Source organism: Neofelis nebulosa, chromosome 18 (assembly GCF_028018385.1).
Source record: "Neofelis nebulosa isolate mNeoNeb1 chromosome 18, mNeoNeb1.pri, whole genome shotgun sequence".
Classification (NCBI taxonomy): domain Eukaryota; kingdom Metazoa; phylum Chordata; class Mammalia; order Carnivora; family Felidae; genus Neofelis; species Neofelis nebulosa.
In genome coordinates this window covers 35,557,933-35,573,176 of record NC_080799.1, presented here as the reverse complement: position 1 = coordinate 35,573,176, position 15,244 = coordinate 35,557,933, and the positions used below count along the sequence as shown (strand labels likewise).

Here is a 15,244-nt window from a genome sequence, read left to right as displayed (position 1 = left end):
ATTAAGCCTGGCTTCAGAAGAGAGGAGGATGCTGACATTTACCATAACAGTTTCGTTGGCCTCAGGTGCCGAATCAAGAAGGTCATCTATTTCGTCGCCGAGGACCATATCTCCGTCATCCAGAAAAGGTTCCGGCATGGTGAAGGGGGTCTTTCCTCCGTTTGCCAACACCGCCGATGGCAGGGGGCTCTCGTCCACTTGCAGGGGCAGCATAGAGGGCAAGGGCATGATAGGAACTGAGGCCAGCTCACTTCCGACTTGGTGGGAGAAACTGGACGCAGGCACAGAGACGACAGGAACTGCTTCCTGCCTCGGAGTTAACAAATCTGTAACACGGATCGAAACGTACCCACTCATCTTCGGTGTACTTACTCACCGAAGACTAGCGTCAAGAGCCAATAAGAGAAAAACGGAAGAGCCAGGTGAGGGTACGAAAGCAATGATAAAAATAAACAGACGAGACAGTAGCAGAAGCAGGTCAGAGACAAGGGTAAAAATAATTCTCGAAGTCGTTGGTTTTACCCAGGGATAGACATAGCGGCTTGTGAAAACTTATCCTCGTGTCTCAAAATGCCCGAGCGCCTTCCGGGCAGAGCTACGAGACGCTGGTAAAGCCACCCGGGGCGCTCACTGACCGCTTACTGACACGCAGAATTACCAATCACTGCCAGCACGTCCAGAAGTACTAAGGTGGTTTTCAGAATTATTCTTGCTTTCATACCAACGGCCGCACAGTAATCGTATTTGACAACGCTATCACATCTAGAGCGTCTAACGCCGCCACTTTCTAGACCAACATGACGCGAGAAAACGTACCTGGCTCGATATCTTCCACAGAACAGCTCAAAGCCTGGAAATGAAACCAAACAACCGATCATTGTGCGTACGGTCAGGATTCCAGACTACGAGCAGTCTGTAAATCTCACTCCGAGACAGCAATGCGAGTTCTCGCAGAAATTTTACTTCCTTCCAATGGAGATCCGAGAGATAAATGGAGCAGGCACACCTCGGGAACGCGTGGCCCGGCGTGACCGCTGGGCCCTCGTGGACGGTGCTTCCCAAAGGCCGTTCAGGAGCGTTCAAGTTCTGGAGGGCCTCATCTAGCCACCGCTCACTCCCCAAGTCACAAAGGCATCCTAACAGCTCCACGAAGACTTACCTTTTAAAAACCAACCGCTTGGGACCTGTGTTCAACCCAATGGCTCCCAACATTAATATCTGGCCCCGGGCCACTTTTCTAATAAAACCTAACATCTATGAACGCCCTGTAAAATGCGCCATTGGACTTGAGGAAATGCTGGTTGAAAGATACTACTTGAGTTGTTTGTTTCTTTTTATAGGACAGGAAGCTCTGGCCAATTATGTGTCTGAGAAACAAAAAGCTCTCAAAAATAGACACAAACCAAAAATATTAAAAGCAGAACTGCTAACGTGGCCATCTGCTCCTTTTTCCCAAAAAGTTACGTGTCTTACAGGAGCAATAACTTTACCTTGGTAGCCCCGTCCCCAGGAACGGATTTTAACGCGAGCTGAAAGAAAACAAAGATGCTAATTAAAAAAAAAAAATTACGTGAAAAACAGAACTGTAACCAAGTTACAACCAAAGAAAATGAAAATACCCCGTGGGGAGAACTCCAGCTTACCTCAGCCCTGACATACGCTTTTCTTATTTTAAATCCCAATTTCTGAGCTAGTTCTTGAGTTAGTTTGATCACATGTTCATCCTGAAAAAAAAAAAATGAAAATATGACTAACGGAGGGTTATATTTACCAACTGTGGAGGCAAATCGCAAAACAGCTAGAACTCATATTCCGTGGAGACACTTGCTTGGTGGGCACGTAATCCCAAATAAAGCGGGTGGACCGCGGACTGGAAAATGGAACTCTTTAGACGCCCCTTCTCCACAAGGAAGCAACGAAATGGTTACCATGTCAACCAGTGAACTCAAATATAAATTCCGTACCTGAGGCACCGCCAAGGAGCACTTTGCTACGGAGTCATAAGCCTCTCTGTATCTTCCTAAGTCACTGAGAGCCTTAGATTTCCTATACAGAGCTTTGCAGTTACTGGCATTTAAACTGAGCACTGTGTCACAGTCTTCTAAAACTTTATCGTGCAAACCCTGGGGTGTAAGAGCAAACAAGGTTAGCAACAATTCCTTCTGGCACACACGTCTTCCTGCCGATGCAAACAAATTAAGACCCCGGACTAATGCCCTCCTTTCAAACTCTGTTAGCGGTATTATTTTTCTTTGAAAAAAAAATTTTTTCATCATGAAACTCCCAAATGGAAAAAGTACAAATATCATGAACTCCCACGTAACCATCATCCAGACCAGACAAATGTTAACCTTTGGCCGTAAAGGCCCCAGGTCTCCAAGAAAGAGAGCTTTCCAGACACAGTTGATGCCCCAGGCGGCACTCTCCCTTCCTGCTTCCTCCACTAGCTACCCTTTGTTGGAGATCATTAAAATGTCGACTGGAAGTTAACTCCCAAACAGCTAGCTAGCCCGAGAAGAGTCCATTAGAAAAAACAAAACGAGCCATCGGCGAACATTCACTCAGTAAGAATCGGGTGACAACATGGACACTTTGCTTAAATTCAGTTAAATGTTACTGAATGTCCACGGTGACAATTCGAAGTGCACCAAAATATTGCTTTTCCCAGCTCAGACATGTGAAAAGCTCGTGTTAAATCTCTCCAAGGTTAAACACCACGCTGCACTAACAGGGCTCCAAAGCGGCCTAACGCACTCTTGACCAAGTGCACTGTCGGGACAGGGACTTGACTGATGCATGGACCTGGGACCTGCGTCCTCCTGGGCTGATTTTTGTTATAAGCGGACACACCCCAGAAACCAGACTCACGTGGCAACTCCAAGGACCAGTCACCAAGAAACAAATTTTATTTTTAAAATTCCTCAACATTTATCCAAAGCTGGCTTTTCAAAACTCCAGACCACTCTAAAAGCAGGCAGTTAGAGGAGCACCTGGGTGGCTCAGTTGGTTAAATGTGTGTCTTTGGCTCAGGTCATGAATGTCATGATTTGTCGGTTCGACCCCCGTGTCGGGCTCTGCAATGACAGCTCAGAGCATGGAGCCTGCTTCAGACTCTGTGTGTGTGTGTCTCTCTCTCTCTCTGGCCCTCCCCTGCTCATGTTCTATCTCTCTAGCTCTTAAAATAATAAATACATGTTTTTAAAAAATGTTTTAAAGCAGTAATACGATTCTCTTAAAAACTGCAATTAGAGGGGTGCCTGGGTGGCTCAGTCGGTTAAGCATGCAACCCTTGATTTCAGCTCAGGTCATGATCTCATGGTTTGTGAGTTCGAGCCCTGAGTCAGCGCTGACAGTGCAGAGCTTGGTTGGGATTCTCTCTCTCCCTCTCTCGCTCTCTGCCCCTCTCTCCCGCACAAAATAATTTTTTTTAATTAAATTAGAAAACTGACTTACAATGTACTTTTGTTATCAAAAACATTTTATCCCTCTAGAAACCCTGTTCTGTTCTAAAAAAAAATCACCACTCACCATATTAGAATAGCAAGCAATACGATTTATATGCAGTTTTTCAATTATTTCTTTAGGGATGACAATTTCTTCTGACTTTGCATAACCAGCTATATTCAGAGCTTCTGTGTACTGGCTTATCGAGTTGTTCCAATCATGTTCCCGATAAACATCATTTCCTTCATTAAAAAGATTTCTCACAAGAGCACGTAAATATACCTTTAAAAAAAAAAAGAAAAGAAAAAAGAAAGTGACCACTTGAAGCCCTTTACGAAACAGGACAGGGTACAGGGAAACTTCAATTTTTGTACTGGAGACTTCTGGTCTTAGATGTGACGCAGCAGTGAGCGCTGCTGTAAGAAACGGGGGACCCAGGCCACCTCGCTACTGTCTCAGCGAGGCCTTCACCTCGCGTGCTTTCTCAAGAGAAAATGCAATTTCCCATCAGGAGGAAAAGTGTGGCAAAAGCACCTGGTAAAAACCTGTTCACATCCCCAACTCTGTGCCTACAACAAATTCCTACGAGTGGAAACTCTAGGTCTGAAGGAAGGAGCATCTTGGGACCTGGACCTGTATTTCTAAACTGCCTTCCGAAGCGGCGAGAACAGTGGACGCATCCAGCGGTCTGGTCCCCAGCTCACAGCACCCCCACCAACGCCAGGCAGCGTGTGCGTGCCTGTGTGGGAAGACACAAAACCCCTACTAATTTCTAGGTGAAAACCGGTACCCTTTCTTATCCCTGTGCCTGATGACCAAGGATCTCTCACATTTTTATGGATCATTGTCTTACCTCTCTGGTAAATGTCTGCTCAGGACTGGTCCGGGGAGAGGGGATGTTAAACCTTTTTCTCGCCAAGTACAGTATACAAGGTTCTTTTGGTTCATATAAAAGTTCTGAAGTTTCCTTCATGATTTCCTATCACTGTGCTAATGTTTCACACGTCAAGATCAGATACGTATGACGAGATCAGGTAAATACTCAGGTTCTGGGTCTCATTTTTTGAAATTCGTGTCTAAGCTGACAGAATTAGTAAAGCCAACTGGACAGATCAACCTTTAACAAGGGCGGTGGCTCGGGACAGGCCACTTAACCTCTCGAGATCCTGGTTCCAGTTATAAAAGTCAGGAACGTAAAATGAACTGTACAATGAACGGATTGTTTCCAGTGCTTTCTAGCCATAATACTCTAGGATTCTATATCTGTTTGGAGAGAGAGAGGGCAGGGGCAAGGAAGAAGACAGAGAAGGAAACAGGGAAGAGGGAGGGGGAGAGGCGGAGAAAAAGAAGGAACATTGGCAAGCATCAAAACCCTCGGACACTAAAAGCCGCAGGTGAACTAACAGCCTGCATAGACGAGGCCCGGTGAACTGGGCTTTCTCTGGGTTTCTAACTAGTTTCACCTCCGGCTGCTCTCTACTAGGATCCAGGTATCCTTTGCTCCTATGAGAACCTCTTTTCTCCTAAATAAAAATAGAACATACTGGGCTCTCTCCTTCACAACATATCCCGTCCAACTTGTCTTCGGTAAATGAGAGGGAGGCTAAAAGTAATTTTCGAAGGAGGCGCCTGGGTGGCTCAGTCGGGTAAGCGGGTAAGCGTCTGACTTCCGATTTCGGCTCAGGTCATGCTCTCACAGCTGGTGAGATCAAGCCCCGAATCAGGCTCTGCGCGGACAGTGTGGAGCTTGCCCGGGATGCCCTCCCTCCCTCTCTGACCCTCCTTCATTCTGTCTCTCTCTTCTCTCGCAAAATAAATAAACATAAAGAAAACTTTACTTAAAAAAAAGTAATTTTCACGGGGCTCGGAAGAAAACTTAGGCAAACTACACTCATGGAGGAAAGAAAATGGAGGACAACTGTCACCATGTGCCAAAAGCAATGTTGTCCTCTATATGGAGGAGATTGACTAATTCTTTCTGTAGGTGCCCAGAGAGTAAATACTTTAGGCTTTGTGGGCCATATGGTCTCTGTCTCAGCTACCATATGTCGTGAAAACGGCCACAGATCATAAATACATCACCAAATAGGTGCGGCTGCATTCCAATAAAACTTTATTTACAGAAACAGACAACGGACCACATTTGGCCCACAAAGCTGGAGTCTGCCAACCCCCACTATTCATTATGGTTCACAAGTTACTTGCACAGCTTTTAAGTAGATCTTCCCAATCATTACCGCATATTGTTCCTGTGTCCCTGGATATGACAGCGGTGACCTAAGAAAAAGAAACCAATGAATTTTAATTATCAGACTCTTATCAGGATTTCTTCATCCAGACGTCATTGTAAAGCTAAGGTTGTATCAGCTTGCTACGGGTTCAAAGCACATTTTAAAGACCTACCTTCCTTTACGACTATTATTCACATATGCCATATTCACACACAACATGGTGGGGGGGGGGGGAGATCTGTAACTATTCCCTTATATTTTCTTAAGTATAACACTTTTTTCCCTAAACCTACTTCTACTAAAAGAAGGCCTAATTCTTCAAATACCAAAAAACTTTTCCTTCAGCACAGAACCACTAATACTTTTTGACTCAATTCGCTGCAGTACAGAGAATGTCTCCTCCCAGGACAAACAGAGAGGGACTTCTGCCTGCTCGTGTCCGCCCAAGGCCTGGGCTGCCTTGTCACTGTCCTGCTTCATGGAGGCCCGTTAGAGACTGAGCTTCTTAAGAGAAATGTCTGATTACAAAAGCCCTATGTGCGTGGTGATTTCATCACTTTTCAGTCATCAGAAGCGCTCTGATGGGATTAGGTTCTGATCCTTCTGGGTCTAATATTTTCCGAGACACTACAGGATTTTAGCTCTAAAAATCAGGGACAGGAAGGTAGACTTCAGAACACATGGGAAATCAAATGTGCCCGAGCCAAAAATATTGCTAGACAAAAATATCTAATTTCTAACCCGGATTAAGAGGACTTATAAACAGAGGAGTAGACGTTTCTTAATCTAATATAAAAAAGTACAGTCGACTCTTGAACAACACGGGTTTGAACTGCGCGGGTCCACTTACAACGTTATCTTTTTCAATAAACCTAGGACGGTGCTGTAAATGCATTTCCTCTTCCTAACGAATTTCTTAACTTTTTCTTCTCTCCAGCTTACTTTATTTTAATACGGTAAATAATACGCATAACGCACAAAACGTGTTCATCGACTGTTTACGCTATTGGCAACGCATCCGGTCAACAGTCGTAGGCTGTTCGTAGCCCTGTTTTGGGAAGTCAAAAGTTACACGTGGATGTGCAACTGTGCAAGGGTCTGCGCCCCTGACCCCGCGGTGCACAAGGGCCAGTTGTATACGTGGCGTGAACACACGCGAGTCGGGCCCTTACTGGATAAACTGCAGTCCTTCCTTAATGTTCTGCTGCCTTTTTCTTCTCTCCTCGGACACACTGGACATGTTACCCCGCACATCCACTTTCTAAACGATCGACCTGGAAAGAAACGAGGCACAAAGTCACGTGAGGCGCAGAGCTCCGGACCCCAACTAAAACACCCACAGTCCGCGGTCTTGCCACGCTATCAGCTGTGGGCACGTCCCTCTCTGCTGACTTGACTCTGGGCTGCTGGACACCAGGAACCCTGGCTCATCCGCACGATCCCTGCTGCCCAGCACACGAAAGCATCTGGTTTTCACTCTCCTTTAACGCTGCACAGCCATGCGGACTTTGCTCCCTCCTAAGTCATCTCCCCCCACCCCTTGGGCTACAGGTTTCATTTCTTCCGTGTCTATATGCACGCATGTACGCAGGCACACACGCGTATGCTGCACTGGAACAGTCCTGGCCTTGTTTCGCTTCTGGAAGCGCTCCAGAAGTGAAAAGGTTTCACATCCGCTCGCCTCCGAGGGAGTATGACTTCCTGGTGAGCAGAGCCGAAACCTCACACACGTTTTGTTACACAAACTTCTGAAATAATCCTTGCTGATTCAACTGATAGAATGAAAAATCTAAATGAAGTCATCCGGTTGGAATTCTTGAGAAGGTAAGGGTTCACCTTCCACATAACAGTGGCAAATGTCAACACAAAACAGTGCCGTTGGGATCTGCACCCCGCCCCCCCCCCCCACTGGCCCGCCCCCATCAATGTTCGTTAAGCAATTCCCAGCAAGTTAAAGGAAAACCACAGGGAAGAGATCCATGATAAAACACCATCTCCCAGGGTCCTCAACCAGGGTTTGGCGACCTCAGCAGCACGGGCCAGACAGTCCTTGACTCTAGGGGCCCGCGCTGTGCACGATACACCCCTGGCCTCCACCTACGAGATGCCAATAACGCCCCTTCCCCCAGTGGTGACAACCAAAACTTCCTCCAGGCTTTGCTGTGTGTCCCCTGGCAGGGACAGGGAGGGGGCACATCATCCCTCCAAGATGAGCGCTGGGCTCTAAACCTAAGAGGACATCTTAGCACACAAACCATGTCTTTGAATGCGCATGACGGACGGGGAACTTGCACCCAGGTTTCAAGCTCAAATATTCTAGTTTCATTATTGCTTGACGTTCATAGTTTTATTATAGAATCTACCTTTTTCAAAGTGTAGAGGTGGGGACAAGGGTTGAAAGGCCCCGAAGGCTGGTAACTGGTGATCATTTTTTTCCATCTTTTAAACACTGTAGTTCTACATGTTTCAATCTTCTAATCTCAAAGTTGTTGACTTTCCTGGGGCACCTGGGTGACTCGGCTGAACGTCCAACTCTTGACTGCAGCTCAGGTCCTGATCTCACGGTCTGTGAGTTCGAGCCCCGTGTCGGTCTCTGTGCTGACAGTGCAGAGAGCCTGCTGTGGACTCTCTCTCTCTCTGCTCCTCCCCCACTCACGCTCATGCTCTATCCCTCTCTCACTCTCAAAAATAAAATAATTCTAAAAAAAACGTTTAATAATAAAAGTTGTTACTTTACTGAAGTGTTTACATGTGAAATGATCTATCCAAGATTTGCCACGAAATATTCCAGCAAACAAAAACAAAAGGGGGCTGGAGGGGGTGAAACAGCTGAATGTTCCCAAAACTAGTGACAAATACAGGGAATCTCTGTACTTTGTCAACGTCTGAAATGTTTCAAAATCAAAAGGGTACAAAGCCCAGGATGCTGAAGCGAGACGCCATTATTTCTGGCATTTGTGTTTCAGACAGTCTAGCTTAGAGGGTGATGAATGGGTAGAAATGAAACAAGACGGCCAAAAACATGGACCACTGTCCTAACCTGTGATGGGGACGTGTGAGGGCGGGGGGCGGGGGGGGTCTTTCTAATCTTCCACTTGAACTCGTCTGACCATTTCCTTAACAACAACAAAAAAAGTTAAATCATACTTGGATGTATAAAGGTATTTAAGGAGGTGCTATTTGCAAGAGAAAAAGATCAAAAACGTACCCAATGTCTATCAAGGACACGGACTGTGTTGGAAAAAAAGACCAAGTAAAGGTGCGGTATCCACAATAGGACCCTGTTCTGTTTAGAGAAAGGGTCGGGGGAGGCTGTCTATTCATATGTCCTTGTACATCCTCGCAACAGCTCCAGAGGGAATCTCAGAAAACCACAGCAATGGCAGAAACCTGGGGGCTCAGGGCGCGGTGAGAAGGGCCTTTGCACTGCATACCTACCTTTAAAACTTTTTCCTGAACGCTGAATGTGAATTACCGCTGAGAAAAAATTTGAAGTATTTTTTAGAAATCCACATAGCCTCTGACCCCTTCCTTGGAAAGACGACTTAAGGGACCACCAAGCCTTCTTCCTATTTTATGTAAGATGGGGCCGATGTAGAGCCAGAACCGACTGCCCAAAGGCACCCAGAAGGGCACTTGGGGGTGTCACGGCAGTCAGGCCTGAAAGACGGGGACAAGGAAAGGGTTACCCAAAGCAAGAATTCTTGCCTGTCCTCAATGATTAGTCACCTTTCTCCCAACCCCTGCACAGGCAAGGTGAGGAATTAGTTTGAGGTTCACTCAAAAGGCAAATCTGCTGGCACAGAAGGGACTCCCAGGTAATGATAATCCACTAAGTTAATAGCCTTAGAGCCATTTCCCCAGAAAGTGCCAGAAAACCTTGAACCTCAACCTCTTAAGGACAAAGGGCATGTGGCAAAGAGCTGACAACTCAAGTAGGTGATTAAGAGGAAATAAGACGCAGGCTCTTTTAATAGCATGAACCACCTCTCCTTTCCATGTTTAAAGATTTGGGAACGGATAATCAGGGGAGAGTCAAATACAGTAGGAAGGAGAATTTCATGTTCTTGTAGTTTTTCCCTCAAGTTAAAAATCTTTCTCGGTGAACACTGTATACCTACCTATGGTCTACAATTAATGTTTTACTGTTTATCACATCTGCCCATCTTTCTCTTTTAATTTGAAAATATTAATGGATTTTATTTATTTTTAATTATTTATTTCCACAATGATTTCAGGAGTAGATTCCTTAATGCCCCTTACCCATTTACCCCATCCCCCTTCCCACCACCCCTCCAGTAATCCTCTGTTTATCTCCATGTTTAAGAGTCTCTTCTTCTCGCGGTCCGTGAGTTCAAGCCCCGCGTCAGGCTCTGGGCTGATGGCTGAGTCTGGAGCCTGCTTTCGATTCTGTGTCTCCCTCTCTCTCTGCCCCTCCCCCGTTCATGCTCTGTCTCTCTCTGTCTCAAAAATAAAACGTTAAAAAAAAAAAGTTAAAAAAAAAAAAAAAGTCTCTTCTGTTTTGTCCCCCTCCCTGTATTTATATTATTTTTACCTCCCTTCCCTTGTGTTCATCTGTTCTGTGTCCTAAAGTCCTCATATGAGTGAAGTCATATGATATTTGGCTTTCTCTGACTAATTTCGCTTAGCATAATTCCCTCCAGTTCCATCCACGTAGTTGCAAATGGCAAGATTTCATTCTTTTTGAATGCCGAGTAATACTCCATTGTATACATATATCACATCTTCTTTATCCATTCATCCATCGATGGACATTTGGGCTCTTTCCATACTTTGGCTATTGGCTATAAACACTGGGGTGCGTGTGGCCCTTAGAATCACCACTCCTGTCCCCTTGGATAAACACCTAGTACATCGACCCATCTTTATCCATCCGCCCATCCCTCTGTCCATGCATCAATGCACCTTATTACTTTGATGAACTGCAAAGTGGCAGACATCAATTATAATTCATCAATAAATGCTTCAGAATATGTATCATTACTTAGGTTTCAAGATTTATGGGTTTTCTTAAGGCCATATGCACGAAATCTTTTTCCCTATAAAATGCACAAATTGTAAGGGAGGATTTGACAAACATCACACTCCTGTAACCCAGACCCCAGTCTTGAGTTCACCATTACGGTCAGTCCAGATAGTTCCCTCAGCCAATCCCTGCCCCACCCTTACCCCCCCCCCCCCCCCCCGGCAATCACTGTTCTGACTTTCTTCCACCACAGATTAGTTTCACCCTCCCACTTCCCACTTTGAAAGAAAGAAAAGATAAACGCTTGAAACATCATCTTATTTGGGTACGCAGGTAAAATCTGGCATCAATTTTAAAGTGAGGAAGAACGTGATAAAGTTCACCCAACAGCCCCCTATCTTACTTATCCTAACTCAGCAGCACACAACAGGTGCACACTCTGTCCTTGAGCCTGGGGCTCTGTCCAGCTGGTCTCTAAATGTGCGAGCCCTGGGGCATCACTGGAGTTCCTTCCCTCCCCCAGCCACACGCTCACCTCTGGGACATCCCACATGGCCCAACGCTGGAGACCGCCTGCCTGCCGTTCTGATGGTTCTACTAGATAGCTCACAGACATCACAGACTCTTTATTTAATAGTGTTTAATGTTTATTTTTTGAGAGCGAGCGGGGAGGGACAGAGAAAGAAAGAGAATCTCAAGCACACTGCACTGTCAGCACAGAGCCCAACATGGGGCTCGAACCCACCAACCACAAGACCATGACCTGAGCTGACACCACAAGTTGGGCGCTTAACCGACTGAGCCACCCAGGGGCCCCTACATCGCACAGTTTAAAAGGCAAGATTTTAACATCAGGACGGAGGAAAAAAAGGATGGTCTCCTCTCCTGTCACTCAGCACCCACCCGCCCTTCCCGAGGACAACCACCCATTGTGTTACTGGGCTCTTCTGTGTCCTGCCAGAGGAACTCTGCGGAACAGTGGGTCTCAACTGTGTTGACTGCGGTGGTGATACGTGAATCTACACCTGGGATAACATCACGCACGCACACACACACACACACACACACACACACACACACAGGTGCATGCAAAAAAAACCCGGCAAGAGTAAGCGCCCGCAGTCTGGTTAACAGTACTCCACTAACACCAGCTTCCTGGCACCACTGGGGGAAGTGGACGAAGGGAGGCTTCGTGGGAGGCTCTACATACCCATCGGGCAATTTCCTGCGAGCTTATAATCACTTCAAAATAAAAAGTTACAAGCATCCTGTGCCTATGTTATCTTTTGTACAAACTGAGGCTCCTGACGTGTCTGCACCCTGCTTTTTTTCTCCCAGTACCTAACCTCAAAGGTCACTCCCCGACAGGACACATGAAGCGGCTTTATCGGCCGCGATCCGCGATATGGCTGCAGGCCACCAGAGACGCACGTTCTGGACCCAGGGCATTTCACAGAAGTCCGTCTTCAGAGGACGTCCACAGGCTAAAGGGAGCGTGTCTTCCGTCTACTCTACCTGCTCCTGCCCACGTGTGACACCACCCTGCCACCAACAAGGCCTGAGGGCCCCCATTTCGGCACGCGGTTCCCTCGCGGTTCACTCCACTCGTGCCAACCGGGGAAGTGACAAGCATGCGACAATGGGGAGACAATGTGACGAGGTTTTGTCTGGGCCCTTCCGTCACCCGTGAGGCTGCACAGCCCTTCAAGTTTCAGAGTCGCCGGTTCGTCCTTCTTCGTAAACTGTCTGTTCATGTCCTTTGCCCATTTTCCTTCCAGGCTGAGCTTTTCTCATTCAGGAAGGCACTTCATGTGCTGATGAAAGCAGTCTTCTGTGACGCTGGGACTATTTTTCCCAACTTCGTATCAATCCCTTGGCTTCAGTTATGGTACTTTTTGACAGCAGAAGCTTCTATCTCTAAGTAGTTGAAATTATCAATATTTTCTTTAATGGCACCTGGATTTTGACATACTTTGAAACTGTAAAATAATTCTCTGGGTGTTCTCCTAGTACTCTTGGTTTTGTTTTGTTTTGTTTTGTTTTGTTTTGTTTTGTTTTAATTTGGGAAGGGGGCACCTGGGTGGCTCGGCTGGTTGAGCATCTGACTTCAGCTCAGGTCATGATCTCGCGGTTTGTGGGTTCAAGCCCCACGTCGGGCTCTGTGCTGACAGCTCGGAGCCTGGGGCCTGCTTCGGATTCCGTGTCTCCCTCTCTCTCTGCCCCTCCCCCCGGCTCATGTTCTCTCAAAAATAAACATTTTTAAAAATTTAAAAATTGTTTTTAATTTTTTAAAAACTAAAATTGTTTTTGATTTTTTAAAAATTAAAAAAAGTAAACAGACATTTTAATGGGATCTACCAGTTGACTGTAAGGAGTGATGTAGGGATGTATATATATTCCTTCACTGTTTACAAAAAGGCCATCTAGTCTACACTGCTATGCATACAAAATTCTGGGCTGCCGGTGATTTTTACTCAGCATTTCCAACTTAAAGGGTCCTAACCCCAGGCTCTCCTGCCAATCCTACCCCTCTGCCCGCTCTTACCTTTTCAAAAGTTCTGAAACCACCTGCTAGCCACCTGCTCAAACCAGACCCAGAGACCTGGCATCACGCCCTTCTTTCCCCCACACCCACAATCCATCACCCTGCTGATGAAGCCCACCGGCGACACTGCAGACTATGCACAGGGCACCCCGACTCTGACCACTTCCCACGAGCTCCCCCGCACCCCCTGGCCCGGTCACACCATCACACCATCTCGAGTGACACGATGTGGCAGCGGCCTCTTGTCCCTGCCTCCCCTCTAAGCTTCCGGTCCTCCCCCTGTCCCTCCCCCACCCACTTCCCACACTAAACTGAAAACGTCCACCAGCTAGTACAGCCACGCTCTAAATCCCAGCACTTAGAGTAAAACCCAGAGTCCTCACCCTGACCTCTCAGACCGAGGAAGACAGTCTCAAGCTCTTGCCTCGGCCCCGCCCCCACGCAGGCGCAGCAGGCCGCCCGGGGTGTGCAGGAGTGCGGGGCTCCGCCCCCTGGGCACTGCGCGCTAGCCCCTCCCCCCGCCCATAACACACTTCCCAGAGGGACCCAGAGCTGGTCCTTCCTTCCTTCCTGGAATCTTGGTTTAAATATCACCTTTCGAGACCTTCCCTGCCGTGCCCCCTAAGTGCTTGCCCCACCTCACTCTCACTGTGCTCTTGACTTCCACAGCTACCTCGTCTTAGTCCTGACCGCATTCCAACATCTGGGTCCAGGTCGATACATATTTGAATGGAAGAACGAATGAAGTGGCCAAGCGTGGAGAGAATGCTTCACACAAAGTTCAGAGGCGCTAGAGTTAATGCCTGATACAACTGTTCATGAAAAGGCAAGCACGACGGGGGAAGGGGGGGGTGGGCTCCCAGGGAGGAAATGACCAGGCGGGCAGACTGGGCTCTGGTGCACTCTGCCTGGACCCTTTAGGGGCACAAGGTGGGGAGACAATTGACAAGGCGGGGATCGACCTGAGACAGCCACAGAGAAAGACCACAAGCGACCCAGGAAGTAGTGCAGGGATGGGTTTCCTTCATCACCAACCGGGGTGGGGAGCAAGTCAGACGCGCTGTCAGACGCGCTGTCTTCTCCCTACGTGAAAGGGAAATGGAGTGGGAGGGCTCTGAAGAGTACACTGCAAAGCAAGAAGCCCAATTAAATGTAAATTTAATTAAATCATCTAAAATTTTGCGAGCTGGAACATTATCTTTTGCTTATCAGCTGGTCTTAATGTTACTCATTCTGACCTTTTATGTAAGGAGGAAAGGTACCCCTGATCTTCATTATAATTCCTTAAGTACATACTCAGTGCCTGCTTTATGTGAAACTGATTATACTCACCATGTTCCAGGCTAGCAACCGGCTGTGTATTCCTGCCCATGACACAAGGTAACTTAAGAAACTAGCTCCCATTAGCACAAGACACGGAGGCAAGTGAAATTTGATTGCAACATGTTGTATAGACAGATACAATAGCTAACACTTAGCGCTCTTACTGGATGCCAAGCATCGTCCTAAATGCTTGGCATGTATTAAATCATTTAATCCCGTGATAGTCTTAAGGGATAGGTACTAGGAGGAAACCGAAGCACAGACAAGTGACGCAAGCAGTGCACGATCATGGCTAGGAAGTGGCTGAGCTGGATTTCAGAGCCAGACAGTCTGGCTCCAAGCCCGAATCCTGATCCAGCACCCTATTCTGCACTGTAAGTGCCAGGGACGCCAGGAGGAGGGCGAGCAGTCTAAGTCAGCCCTGGGCTGGGCTCTGAAAAACAAACACAGCTCTGACAGACAGGTGGGCATTTCAAAGCCACTCAAGGCGAACAGAATAATCACACCCTTGTACACACACACACACACACACACACACCGACATGCCCAAAGAACATCATTTGAAGAAACTTAGACAAAGCAGAGGGTTTCCGGGGGAATGCAATGGACACAGAGGGTTAAAATACCAGTCCAGGGAAACTTTGCATATGGAAATATGCTCCACCCACACCATAATATCTTTATACGCAAAGACTGAATATTAAACAGTCCTAC

General features: G+C 47.0%; 1 protein-coding gene across 4 annotated transcripts in view; it reads right to left on the bottom strand.

The window, feature by feature from the left end:
- Positions 1 to 15,244, bottom strand: part of ZC3H7A (zinc finger CCCH-type containing 7A) — a 36,313-nt gene that overhangs the window by 18,834 nt on the left and 2,235 nt on the right. For 2 of the 4 annotated variants that reach the window (XM_058710414.1, XM_058710416.1), the window contains exons 2-9: positions 6,848 to 6,949; positions 5,682 to 5,721; positions 3,529 to 3,726; positions 1,965 to 2,123; positions 1,644 to 1,724; positions 1,491 to 1,529; positions 817 to 850; positions 43 to 326 (exon numbers count right to left, since the gene is read on the bottom strand). In XM_058710414.1, coding sequence (XP_058566397.1) covers positions 43 to 326; positions 817 to 850; positions 1,491 to 1,529; positions 1,644 to 1,724; positions 1,965 to 2,123; positions 3,529 to 3,726; positions 5,682 to 5,721; positions 6,848 to 6,915 — 903 coding nt within the window. In that variant the 5' untranslated portion in view covers positions 6,916 to 6,949. Of the gene's footprint in view, positions 1 to 42; positions 327 to 816; positions 851 to 1,490; positions 1,530 to 1,643; positions 1,725 to 1,964; positions 2,124 to 3,528; positions 3,727 to 5,681; positions 5,722 to 6,847; positions 6,950 to 8,038; positions 8,723 to 9,113; positions 9,863 to 15,244 lie in introns of those variants that run through there. The other 2 variants (XM_058710415.1, XM_058710417.1) reach the window with 2 other exon arrangements.